This window comes from Belonocnema kinseyi, chromosome 2 (genome assembly GCF_010883055.1).
Source record: "Belonocnema kinseyi isolate 2016_QV_RU_SX_M_011 chromosome 2, B_treatae_v1, whole genome shotgun sequence".
Classification (NCBI taxonomy): Eukaryota; Metazoa; Arthropoda; class Insecta; order Hymenoptera; family Cynipidae; genus Belonocnema; species Belonocnema kinseyi.
In genome coordinates, this window is record NC_046658.1 from 132915572 (window position 1) to 132928590 (window position 13019).

At 26.6% G+C, this 13019-nt stretch overlaps 1 protein-coding gene across 1 annotated transcript; it reads right to left on the reverse strand.

Annotated features, from left to right (window-relative positions):
- Positions 1 to 1518: 1518 nt before the first annotated feature.
- Positions 1519 to 10636, reverse strand: LOC117182990. The gene is made up of 3 exons (XM_033376117.1): positions 10408 to 10636; positions 4233 to 4355; positions 1519 to 1725 (listed from the first exon to the last, which is right to left on the reverse strand). The coding sequence occupies exons 1-3, from the start codon at positions 10634 to 10636 to the stop codon at positions 1550 to 1552; spliced, it is 528 nt and encodes a 175-aa protein (XP_033232008.1). The 3' UTR covers positions 1519 to 1549.
- Between the last annotated feature and the right edge of the window lie 2383 nt (positions 10637 to 13019).

Genomic DNA, 13019 nt, shown 5'->3' on the forward strand with positions numbered 1-13019 from the left:
AAAGTCATCGGATAGACACTCTTAGTTCACTTCGAAAACAAGTTGATTCGTAGGATAAAGGTCAAACTTTAAATTTTTTCAGTAACATTGTTTGAATAATTAAAAGCGTTTGTAAATTTGCAAAGCAAAAACAAAAGAATAAAAAAAACAAAAGAAAAAAATAGACATTCTTAGTTAACTTCGTAAACAAATTGACTTGTATAAAAGGGCAAACTCATAATTTTGTAATTAAAATGGTTTAAATAATTTGCAGTTCTTGTTCTTAGTTTAGTTCGAAAACAAATTTACTTGCAGAATTCGTAGAAAAAAAAGTCACTTTTAGTTTTTTCATTAAAATTGTTCAAATAATTAATAGTTCTCGTAAATGTACAAAGCAACCTAGAAAAGAGTCACCGGATAGACTTTCTTAGTTGACTCCGTAAACAAATTGACTCGTGCAAAAAAGGGCAAACTCTTGATTTTTTAATTAAAATTGTTTAAATAATTGATAGTTTTTGTGAATGTACAAAGCAACATAGAAAAAAGTCATCGGATAGATATTCTTAGTTTAGTTCTAACACAAATTTATTCGTAGGATAAAGGCCAAACTTTAAATCTTTAACTAACATTCTTTGAATAATTAATAGTGTTCGTAAGTTTGCAAAGCAAAAACAAAAGAATAAAAAATAGACATTCTTAGTTAATTCCGCAAGCAAATGTACTTGTAGAAAAAAGTTCAAAAACTCTTAATCTTGTTATTAAAATTGTTTAAATAATTAATAGTTCTTGTAAATTTGCAAAGCAACATAAACAGAGTCATCGTATAGACTTTCTTAGTCGACTCCGAAAACAAATTGACACGTAGAAAAAAGGAGAAACTCTTCATTTTTCATTAACATTGTTTAAATAATTATCAGTTCTTTTGTGAAGCAACATAGAAAAGGGTTAGTTGACTCCGTGAAAAAATTCTCTCGTTGAAAAAAGTTAAACTCTTAATTTTTAATTAAAAATTGTTTAGATAATTAATAGTTCCTGTAAATTTACAACGCAACATAATAAATTAAACTTATTCTTTAAAGAAGAGCCATTTATGAAAATTGTTTTAATAGTTAAACTGTTTGAAGATTAAATAAATGCTAAAAGCCATAAATGAGCTCCAGTCGTATTCGGCACGATCGCTGCAACTTAATCGATAGGAATGTTTACATCCAATAATGTAAACAGATACATTGAACGCGAGCTTGAACGTGCCTGTTTCACTTTTCTATCACTCTATGGGAAGCTGCAACCTGCTTTCAACTGTAGGATTGAAAATGTTTCCCAATTACATAAAGGACAATTTTCTGGAATAACTTTTTTCTGGAATCACATTTATTAGTAAAAACATTATTAAACTGTGAATCAACATTTTCTTACACTTTTGAAAATTCAGGAATTTCTTATGCGAAAAAATGTTTTAATGATATTTCATATTTTAAATATGATTTTTATTTTATCTGACAATCGTACATATAATTTCTTAACATTGATTATGCTGGAAAATAAAGCAAAATATAGCTAAAGAAAAGATTCATTGCTTTCTCTTTTGCTTTTCTCTTTCCTTTATCTTTTCCTCTATCTCTTCCTGTCCCTCTTTACCTTCTTCGTCATCCATATAAATATCTTCACCTATGATTGAGTGTGTCCTACAGTTGAACTCTAATATTTTTCCCTTTTTATTTCGTTTTGATACATATGCGCACCATCCTGTAATACAAAAAATTTTTATTTAAAAATAAAAGAACAGACGATCTCGTCCAGAAACTAAAATTGGGATCCTGTCGTGTACCTCTAGTTATCACCGGGCTCATGCAGGGGTCAGATTCTGGCCAGTACTCTCAACGATGGCTCAGTGTGCTACTGCGCATGCGTTAAGCAGAGCCTTGCCATTGGCGCACAATTAGAGTACTGATTCCAGCTTAAACACCAGCCAGGACCCGATCACAGACCGGTTAAAAAATGTTGCTCCAGGCCAGAAATTGGGAAATTTAATTTAAAAAATTGAGCAAGTTGCCGCTTGCCCAAATGTAGAATAATATTTAACTACCAGTATTTTCATCTTGTAATATTTTTAGCATGAGATCTTTCATAAACGGAATAAAATAGTATTTAAGATACAAGGTTGTAAATTTTCATATTTACTCATTTATTTTGAACAAAAAATATCTTTTCTACTATCTTTTAAATACAAGAATTTTTATCTTGAAATATTTTTAACATAGAATCTTTTATAAACGCAATAAAACAGAATTTCAGATACAAAGTTTAAAATTTTTTAATTTTATCTACATTGTTGAACCTTCGAGCCAAAAAACGAATTTTCTCCAGAAAAATTAAATTTTCAAACCCAAACATGACTTTTCAGCAAAAAATTCATTTTGCACGAAACTGATGCAGTTTTACCCAACAATCATGAAATTTCAAAACAAGAAAATGATTTTTTTACTATAGAACAACAATTTTCAACTAAAGTAGTTGAATCATCAACTTATAACAGATAAATTTTAAATCAAAAAGATAAGTTTAAAAAAAAGAGTTTAATTTAAAAAAAAGATTTTATTTGACTTTTCACGATAAAAATCTGAATTTTTAAACTTTTTTTATGACTTTTATGACTTTTGAACAAAATTTTTTAATTTTTTACCAACAGTTGCATTTTCATCCAAGAAAGATAAAATTTCGCTCAAAACAGATGAATTTTTCATTTTTTTAAACAAACGAATTTTCAAACAAAAGTTGAACTTTTATCCAGAAAAGATTTCAGTTCTCATTTCATCACAAAAATATCAAATTTAAACAAAAAGTTAATTTTCTACGAAATAGTTAAATTTTCATAAAATAGTAGAATTTTCACCCAAGAAAGTATGACTTTTCAATAAAATTGTTTAATTTTCAACCAAAAAATTCTATTTTTATTAAAAAAGATTTCAGATGACTTTTCACCGTTAAAATATGAATTTTAAAACAAGACATAAGTTTCTACCAAAAAAATTGAATTTTCAATCCAAACAGACAAATTTTTTTATCAAACAGGATGAGTTTTGAACGAAATAGTTTAATTCCCTACTAACTATCTACCTAATTGCTAAATCAGGTAAGTCTTTAAAAAAAAGACAAAATTTCAAAAAAGGGGTTAAATTTTCAACTGAACAGTTACATTTTCAATCAAGAAAGATCACATTTCTTCTAAAAGAAATTTTAACCAAAAAGCATGCCTTTCTAACAAGATTGTTAAATTTTCAACCAAAAAGTTGCATTTTGTCCAAAAAAAAATTAAAATTCTTCTGAAACAGGTGATTTTTTTAATTAAAAAAAGAAATTAAAAAATTCAATATTTATACTGAAAAAGATAAACTTTTAAATCAAAAAGATAAATTATCAGAAAAAACTTTTTTCATCTAAAAAAGATTTCAGTTCACTTATCAGCACCAAAACATGAATTTTGAACCCAAAAGATGAATTTTTAACAAAACAGTTGAATTTACAACCAAAAAACATGTCTTATTTCAAAATTTGACCAATTTTTAATGGAATAATAAAATTTATAACTAAAAAGGTAACCTTCAGAAGAAAGTTTTTGCGAAATGGCAAATATGACATACCGCCCCCCCTCCCTGAGCAGTCACGTAATTAAATTACGGTACCTTAACGAATTCTCGTGTAGAGATTGGAGTAAAATTTTACCTATTGATGTTAAAATCATATAGCAATTAGTGAAACCACTTCTTGATTTGAGGTTAGGGAAAAAGAAGCGGAAAAATGAATACACACCACTTTCTACTTTAATCTAAAAGAATAATAATTTATGCAGTAGGTTTATCATTTGGGTTTTCAACCAGATTACACAAAAAATTAGGTTAATTTTAATTACGAATCACGATTTTATTTGTGAACTGCGAGGAGACGACGTGGCATGCGTACATTCTCGTTTGAGACGCCACATGCAGAGGGCGCTACGCATGGCGGTCAATTTAAAACTGTGCGATCAAAGAACTTTTTGAAATTTGAGAAAATTATAAAAATTGTAAAAATTCTTTTGTTGCACATTGCAGAATAAACGACAATTTTATTTTATAAGTTGGAACACTTGCAATGAAATCTAACCAGAGGCAGCCCGGTCGGCATCCGACCAGAAACATTCTTGTAGTGGGGCCAATCAGGCCGAATTCTTTACGGGATGAAAAATAAAAATGAGATAAGTTTTATATATTTACTTTTAGTGACGCCCGCCTTCCTGGGTTTAAATGAAAATTGGTGAACATTTGGGTTCGCACATGTAAACGCTGGATGTCGCCCTACTTCATCGACATAATCAGGTATTTGTTTCATGCAAAACACTGCAAATTAAAATAATTCACTGTAATAATTAACTTAAATTTTTAAAAACTAGGATGGTCCGAAAAAGCCTTGTTTGAAAATTTTAAACGCTTTTCAATTCTTTCAAAATGCAAGTTAAGTAATGAAGTTTGGCCCCTAGAAGAACTCGATTGTTCAGCAACATATTGCTAACGCACATTTTTGCTAGGTTCCTAAACTACTAAAAAACTTACTAAAATTTTTTAAACGCAAAAAATCAGCTGAAAAAATTACGTTTTTTACCCCTGATAGATTGTACTATTCTTTTATTTTCCTAAGTATGCAATTAACTTCTGATGCATATTCTTATAATTTCTTGTAAGCTATGTATATGGGATAAAGAATTTCAAGTTTGTAGTAAAAATATCAAGGAATTACGATACTTTGTGATACTTTTATTTGCGTTAAATTTTTTTTAGATTCTTTTCATTTTTTAGCACGTCAGCAACAGAGGAAAATGGTCTGCTAGCAAAATTATGCCGAAAAGAATCGTGCGGAATGGAAATCTATATGATAAAAAACAACCATTTTCAATTGGCATTTTCATTTTATTTTTTAATATTGATTTCTTATTTTATTTATTTTTATTCATTTCTTGCTGCCAATAAAAAAAATTTTATTTAAAAATGAAATAAATTTGACTTATTTGTTTAAAAAATCTAGATTTTTAAATTTTTAAAAGAAAATCCGTTTTTAGACCATCCTGATTGACATGTAACTATTTTTATCAGAACATGGTAGTAAACAGTTTTTTGGGAGAAAAAACATAATGAAAAATCTTCTAAGGAGTAGGATAAAATCTTACGGTTTTATAAGCGTGTTGGATTAGAGGGGGGAGTGGAATATCTTACGAAAAAAAATATATTTTATAAAAAAATAATAAATGTGCAAATTTCTGCTTAAAGGAAATTCCAGTAGAAATGCAATCTGTACCACGTAAAAGTACCAAGTAAAAGTAAAAACAAAATTAATTTTGAGCCAAAAAGATGAATTTTCAATGAAAGAAGATCAATTTTTAGTTTAAAAAGTAATTGCTACAAAAAATAAGAGAATTTTTTAAGAAAATTCTTAATTTTTAACCAAACAGATGAAATTCCAACCAAATATGGGAACTTTGAACAAAAATTCAATTATTAAATTTTCAGCTAAAAAAAATCATTTTCAAGAAAATACATGATTTTCAAATAAAATACCTAAATCTGTAACCAAATAAATAAAGTTTGAACGAAGAAAATTAATTTTCTACTAAAAAAGAAAAATTTTCCACACCAAAAATTTATTTTCAACAAAATTGGAAATTTTAATTATAAAGACCAATTTTTTCCAAAAAATTAATTTCAACTGAAATTAAACGAATTTTCAATAAAATGGTTCAATTATCAACTAAACAGATGAATTTTCAAACAAGAAGATTAAATTTCTATCAAAAAGGCGAATTTTTCAACAAAAACTGGAACTGTCAAGAAAAAATGAACATTTAAATTTTCAATTAGGAAAATTCATTTTCAATAAAGAAAATATCATTTTATATAAAGTATTGGAATTTTTATCTGTTTGGTTAAAAATTGAACTATTTTTATAAACATTATTTCATTTTTTGCGGCAATTAACTTTTTAACAAATATTTGATTTTTTCATAACTGTAAATTCAACTATTCCGTTTAATAGTTTCAGTTTACAAAAAATCAACTTTTTGATAAAAATTGAATTGCAGCCAAAAATGGAAGATTTTTCAAAAAAATAGTTCAATTTTCAACCGAACAAATAGAATTTCAAATAACCTTACATTTTTTACCATAAAAGACGAACTTTAAACCAATTATATTATTTATTAACGAAATAATTAAAATTTTAATCAGAAAGACTAATTTTCGAACAAATGTTGGAACTTTTACCAGAAAAGTTAATAATTCAATTTTCAGATTAAAAAATGTATTTTTATTAACAAAAATCCAATTTTAAACAAAACACTGAAACTTTTAACCGTAGAATTGAGTTTTTAACTTACGAGATTAAATTTCCACTCAAAAACACGAATTTCCTCCAAAAAACATGAATTTTTAACGGAATCGTTGAATTTTCAGTTTTAAAATATAAATTCTCAGTTTAAAAAATCCTTTTTCAACCAAAAATAATCGAATTTTCAAACAAATTATGGAATTTAAAAAAAAAGCAGTAGTTAAATTTTCAGTTGGAAAAATTCATTTTTAATTTTAAAAAAAGAATTTTCATCAAAATTCTTCAATTTTAAATCTTAATGCTTTTCATTTTCCTTCTGAAAAACAAGCAACTTTTAAACGAAATAGTTAATTTCTCAACCAATGAGGTAAGTGTTTTACTAATGTAATGATTATTTTAACAAAATAAAACGAATTTCTTACAAAATGGTTCAATTTTAAGCGACGAAATAAATTTTTAACTAATCCGGTTAGTTTTTTTTACTGAAGAAGTCAAGTTTTCAACAAAAAATAAACAAAGTTTTAACCAAATATCGCAATTTTTAATAAACAGATTAATTTTCAAAGGAGAAGATTAAATTTCTGCCAAATAAAGTGAACTTTAAACAAAATATATATGAACTAAAAAACAAAACAGTTAAATATTTGACCTAAGAAATAAATTAAAAAACAATGATTAATTTTTTAACAAAAAATGATTTTGTTACTGAATAGTTAAGTTTTCTACAAAAACGATGAACTATTAACCAAGATGATTACTTTTTTAAGAAAAAGAAGAATTTATAACAGAATAGTACAGTTAAAAAAAATACAACGGTTAAAGTTTTGTTTAGAAAAATTAATTTATAATAAAAAAAAAATTTCAACGTAATACTTAAGTTTTTAAACAAAGAAATAAATTTTCAACTAAAGAGACCATTTTTAAGAAGTTGATTCTTCAAATCAAATAGTTCAGTTTTAAATAAAAAGTAAAATAATTAAATTTTCAGATAAAAAACAACTAATCTCCAAAAAAAATCGAATTTTTAACAAAATGGTTACATTTTTAACCGAAGGGGTAATATTTCAACTTTTATGATTCTTTAACAATAAAAAAAAAACAAATTTTCAACAAAATAGATAAATTTTCATTGAAACTGATCAATTTTCAATTTTTTTAGAATCGTTCACATTTTAGTTTAAGAATTTCATTTCCAATTTTTTAAAAATTCAACAAAATAAATGAATTCTCAACGGAAAATGCAATGGTGGATACCTTAACCTAACAAAAAATTGTACTTTTAATCAAAAACAGTAAAATTTAACAAAAAAAGAGAATAATTTTCCACAAAAAAGTGTAATCTTTTAACTAAACAGTTTCGTTTAACAAAAAATCACGATTTTCCTGAAAAAAAGGTTAATTTCGAAACCAGGAAAAAAATTGTTATCAATCAATTTGAATTTTCAACCAAGAAAAAATTTAACCACAAAAAATAAATTCTCAACCTAAACTACAAGCCAATACAAAATTCGACCAAAAAGAATGAACTTTTAACCAGAAATAGTTTTTTTTTTGGATTCTAATAATCCAGTTCGATTTTCAAGTGAAAGAATAAAAAAATTTTCTTGAAAATTAACATAATTTTCTAAATATTCTCAAAAACATTGCACTTAAATTTTATGCGTATCTTATATGGGGCCAGGGTGGTTCGAAAATTCTAGAAAAACACCTTACTTAATTCTGTGGTTGGAATGCTCTCCGTCGCACAGTGGGGAAAAAATGACTTTTTTGTTTCAAAATAGCGTAGAGACCACAAATGTTGACCGATTTGTTCACAAAAATATTTTTAAAAATCTGATGAGATTTCTAAGAGAGTTGTCGAGTCTGATTTTTCATAATTATACGTTTTTTCAAGTTATATTACAAGACATTCAAACGAAAACAGTATTATTTGAAAAAGAAATTTCTCTTAAGATTATAATTGTTTATCTTATAATCAAATTTAATGAACAAATGCAGCAATCAGGCATTTTTCAATAGAAAAATTCGCTTTTTTATGTTAATTCTTTTAAAATAGGAACTTTAAAATAATTTTAGCATAATTCATAATTTCTTTATTAATCTTATTATTTTTGAAAACAAATTTAATAAACAAATGCATTAATCCGGAATTTTTATACAGAAAATTTTTTTTTCTATGTCAACTTTTTAAATCGGGAAGTTTATGATAATTTCAGTAAAATTCATAATTTTGTAATGAATTTTATGATTTTTTTAACGAATTTAATAAACAAATGCAATAATCAGGCATTTGTCGACAGTCGTTTTTTTTCTATATAAACTTTTTCAATTAGGAACTTCATGATAACTTCATCAAAATAAATAATTTTTTAATAATTTTATGATTAAAAAAAAAAATTAACAAACAAATGCATTATTCATGCATCTGTGAACGGAATATATTTTTTTTTTAAATATTAGTCTTTTTAATCAGGAACTTCATGATGATTTCAGCAAAATTCAAAATTGGTTGATTAATTTTATATATGTATTTCTTAAACAAATTTAATAAACAAATGCCAGAAATATTTTTAAAGAATTCAAGAGTTCAGAAAAAAAGGAATAGAGAAATCCAAGCTGAATTATTTTGGTGCATTTGTTTGTTAAATTTGTTTTAAAAGATCATACAATTTCTGAACTCATAATGAATGTTGCGGAATTTATTATGAAGATCTCAATTAAAAGTCTGATAGATGCCTCAATAATTTATTTGTTTATTAAATTTTTTTTTAAATCATAAAATTGATGAAAAAATTAAGAATTTTGCTGAATTTCCTAATTAAAAAAGTTGAAATAGAAAAAAATAATTTTTCTGTCGAAAATTCCTAATCACTGCATTTCTTCATTATATTTGTTTATAATATAAACAATTACAATCTTAAGACCAAATTTTTTTAATATAATATTATTTCCCTTTAAATTGCTTGCAATATAATTTCTTTATAAAAATTATTTTTGTTTATTGTCTAATATCGGAACCATCCTTAAATAATGTTACTCTATGCAACTTAGGCGATTTCAACAATTTTCCTAATATTGACGAACACCGGAAACGTCAAATAGAAAAAATGAACATTTTTTTCGTCATATTTGTTTAATTAAAAAAAATTGAAAACCTAATTCAAAAATCAGACTCACTCGACATCTCTCTCAGAAATCTTATCAGCTTTTTTCCAAATTTCTTTTTGCCCAAATCGAGCAATATTTGTGGGCTGTACGTTATTTTAAACCGAAAAAGTCATTTTTTCCAAATCCGAAAAAATACTTCTCTAATTTTTTATTTTAACAGGTGCTCGTTTTGACTTGAAGTTTCCCATGTTAGACAAATACTTTAATATTGCTAATAAATTAATTATTATTAAATTAATTTTTAATCAGTAATTAATTATTACTGATCAATATTCCACTAGACCCACAGTAATAATTTTGATTTAAAAACAATCAAAAACAAATTATTTAAACAAATTCCATTTGTTTAAATAATTGAAAATAAAGGAACTATTTTGAATAAATATTCCACTAGACCAATAGTAATCATTTTTAGGGGGAAACTAATTTGAAAATATATATTTAAACAAATTCCATTTGTTCAAACAATTATAAATTAATGAACTAATGTTATTAAATATTCCAGTGGACTAATAGTAATAATCTTAAGGGGGAAAAATAAGCGTTTAAAATAAAATGATTAATCAAATTCTATTTGTTTAAATAATTTAAAATTAATTAACCAATAATAATAAATATTCCACTAGACCAACATTAATCATTTTAAGTAAAAAAAATAAACAGAATACAGGAGTGAAAATATGGATTTTATGAATAATTTACATTTTTGTTTTAAAACTCAAAAAAGTGATTTTTCCCCACTCTTTTACATGGGAAACTTCAAGTCAAAACGCGACGGAGATCTGTCACATTGCCTAAACTTAACGTAGAGCTGTATAAAATCGAGGTGCCGATTCTGTCTGACTTTTACCAAACATCTAACGTTCGAATTTCACGAAAAATTAAATATAATAGTGCCAAGCTCACAGATAGCTTCATCTTTAGTTAGATGCTTAGTTGGTATTTTCTCTCCTTTTTTCTTCCGCTTTTCCTCGCATTTTTTCTTGTTTTTTTCTCCGCATATTTTCTTGGGTACTTTCTTCGTTTCTGCCTTTGGTTCTTCTTTGGGTTTGTCAGAGGGATTGTCCTCAGGATTTTCTTCACATTGTCCACTATAAACATAATACAAGAGGAAGATAAGAATCAGAAGACGCATGGTTTTTATATCACAAGGCTTTTAAAATAAACTTCTTTTTCGCGGCGTAACTGAATGAACTCTTTGTGTTCTCGCTTTATATACTATACAATGTGCTTTCACTATTTCATCAAAACTGCACAATGTGGCTATTATGGTCGTATCATATAAACACAGAATATTTACTTTTCCTGATAAAACAATTGATTCAGCATGGTCGCGTGAAAATTTTAATCGAAATAGAGAGTTGATTCTACTAAAAAACTTCGAACTCACTATGCATGAATAGGATGCCCTTCACCTATTTTTTAAAGAACCTAAACTTGCTCACAGCAACACAGACAAAAATAAAGTTTCAGGCTGAACTAACAAAGAGCGTCTAAATTTACTGAAATGAAAATAAAAAATCTTCCCGCTACGCGGGCACATTCTCGAGGCGCGCTACGCGCGCGGCTCGCTTCGTTCGCAAGTTTGAGCGCGCCTAGGGCACGCGAATGTTGGTTCTCGCACTCGGTCTTTATATTTTCGCACATTCTTGGGCAAACCTTTCGAAATTAGGACTCAAAACATCCACAACTGTAATTTTGTGATTGTCAATTCTCTTTCGAGAATTTGAGCGTACCTTCGGAACGCGACTGATGACAACTGCACTCCGCGCTCGGTCTTTGCATTTCTCCCTCATTCGTACACAGACCTTTTGAAATCAAAGGTCAACAGACCGAAAACTGTAATTATGTGATTTTGAACTCTCTTTTGTTAAAGCTCTTTCGGCTTTAACGAACACATTCTCATCACGCAGCTCGGGCTTTGCACTCGATTTTGTCCAAAATTTCAAATTTTTTACATAATGCTCAACACATTTATATCAAATATAATACATTTTTTATGTAAATCTGCCTGGGATTGCTTATTACAAAATTAAAAAATAAAGAGCAAATTGTATTTATCATGATTATTTTTATATTTGTTTCTTATTTTGCTTTAAATTGTATTCCAAGCTGCGCTGCAAAATGTATCATTTCAATAAATGTATATCATTACAATTCATAATATGCATAAAAATTGAATCATACTAACTCTCATTTCCTTGTTTTTATAATTTTTTTATTTTTGATCTTGTTTTTTATGACTAAATAAAAATGACTGTGCATCTGCATAGGTTCTAATACAGGAACCTATATAGGGTTTAATTTTTTTTATTTTTCAATCTTATTTTTTACGATTGAAAGTCCTTTCAAAAAATGATTAATAATAAATTTATAGATCTTTTAGGCGAACAAATTTTGTCTGGTAATTTTAGTTCGTACTTTTGTCGTTTTTTCCAAAAAAAATTTTATTTTTGTTTTGAAAGTTATTTTTCATGACTAAAGCAAAAACTACGTGTCCTATCAAAAATTATAGCTCTTTTTTGGATAAACAAGTTTTGCCTAATTTTTTTCGTAGCTTGTGACTTTCCAAGGCGAGCAATTTTAGCTTATTCATTTTTTTGCGTATCTTGCACAGTTTGACAAAAAAAATGGAATTTTTGGATTTTTCATTATTTCTGGTAAGTTCAAATTTGAAATGTTCAACTTTTCGACCAAATTAGAAAAGTTGTTATGATAATCTTTTAGGTCTTTAAAAAATCAAAGTTTTTCTTTTCTTAAATTTTTTTCATACCATGCGTTATTTGGCTTAAAATGTTTATTTTATTTTTTTGGATATTGAAAATCCTCTAACTCTCATAATTTTATTTTTACAGAAAAAAGTCGTGCGGATAAATTGTTTGAGTTTCTGAGTACTATGAACGAACGTACATAGAATTTTTAAATTTCGAGAAAATGTGATTTCAAAAATTTTTGGTACGATCAAATTTTGAATTTTCAACTTTTCCACCAAATTAAAAAAGTTGTTATAATCATCTTGTAGGGCTTTCAAAAATGAACATTTTTCTTTCAAATGATATTTTTTCATTTCATTCGTTGTTTGGCTTGAAATGTCCATTTTAGTTTGTTTTTTTGGATTTTGAAAATGCTTTAACTCTGATAATTTTTTTTTTATAGAAAAAAGTCATAATAGTAAATTGTTTGGGTTTCTGAGTACTATGAACAACCGTTTATAGAATTTTAAAATCTTGAAAAAATATGGTTTCAAAAATTTGAAAACGCGCTCACTTTTTGAATTTTGATCCAAAATAACTGGTTTACGAACCTTTTCTTTCTTTTTAGGTTTGGAAAAAGTGTGCCAAAGCAGAATCCAATCTGATGAATTTTACAAAAGTTATCGTGTCTACAGAATACAGACTACAAATTAGACAGACAGACAGACAAACACCTTCGTAAAAATCTTTTTTTCTGACTCAATGGGTCACAAAACGTGGAGATTTTATGAAGACCGACAAAGTAAAATTTTACATAAAACCAAT

Coding starts and splice junctions, on each gene's coding strand:
- LOC117182990 (XM_033376117.1), bottom strand. CDS start 10,636: ATGCGTCTTCTGATTCTTATCTTCCTCTTGTATTATGTTTATAGTGGA. Junction 4,356..10,407: donor AACTAAAGATGAAGCTATCT/GTGAGCTTGGCA, acceptor TTTAATTTGCAG/TGTTTTGCATGAAACAAATA. Junction 1,726..4,232: donor GAAGGCGGGCGTCACTAAAA/GTAAATATATAA, acceptor TTTGTATTACAG/GATGGTGCGCATATGTATCA.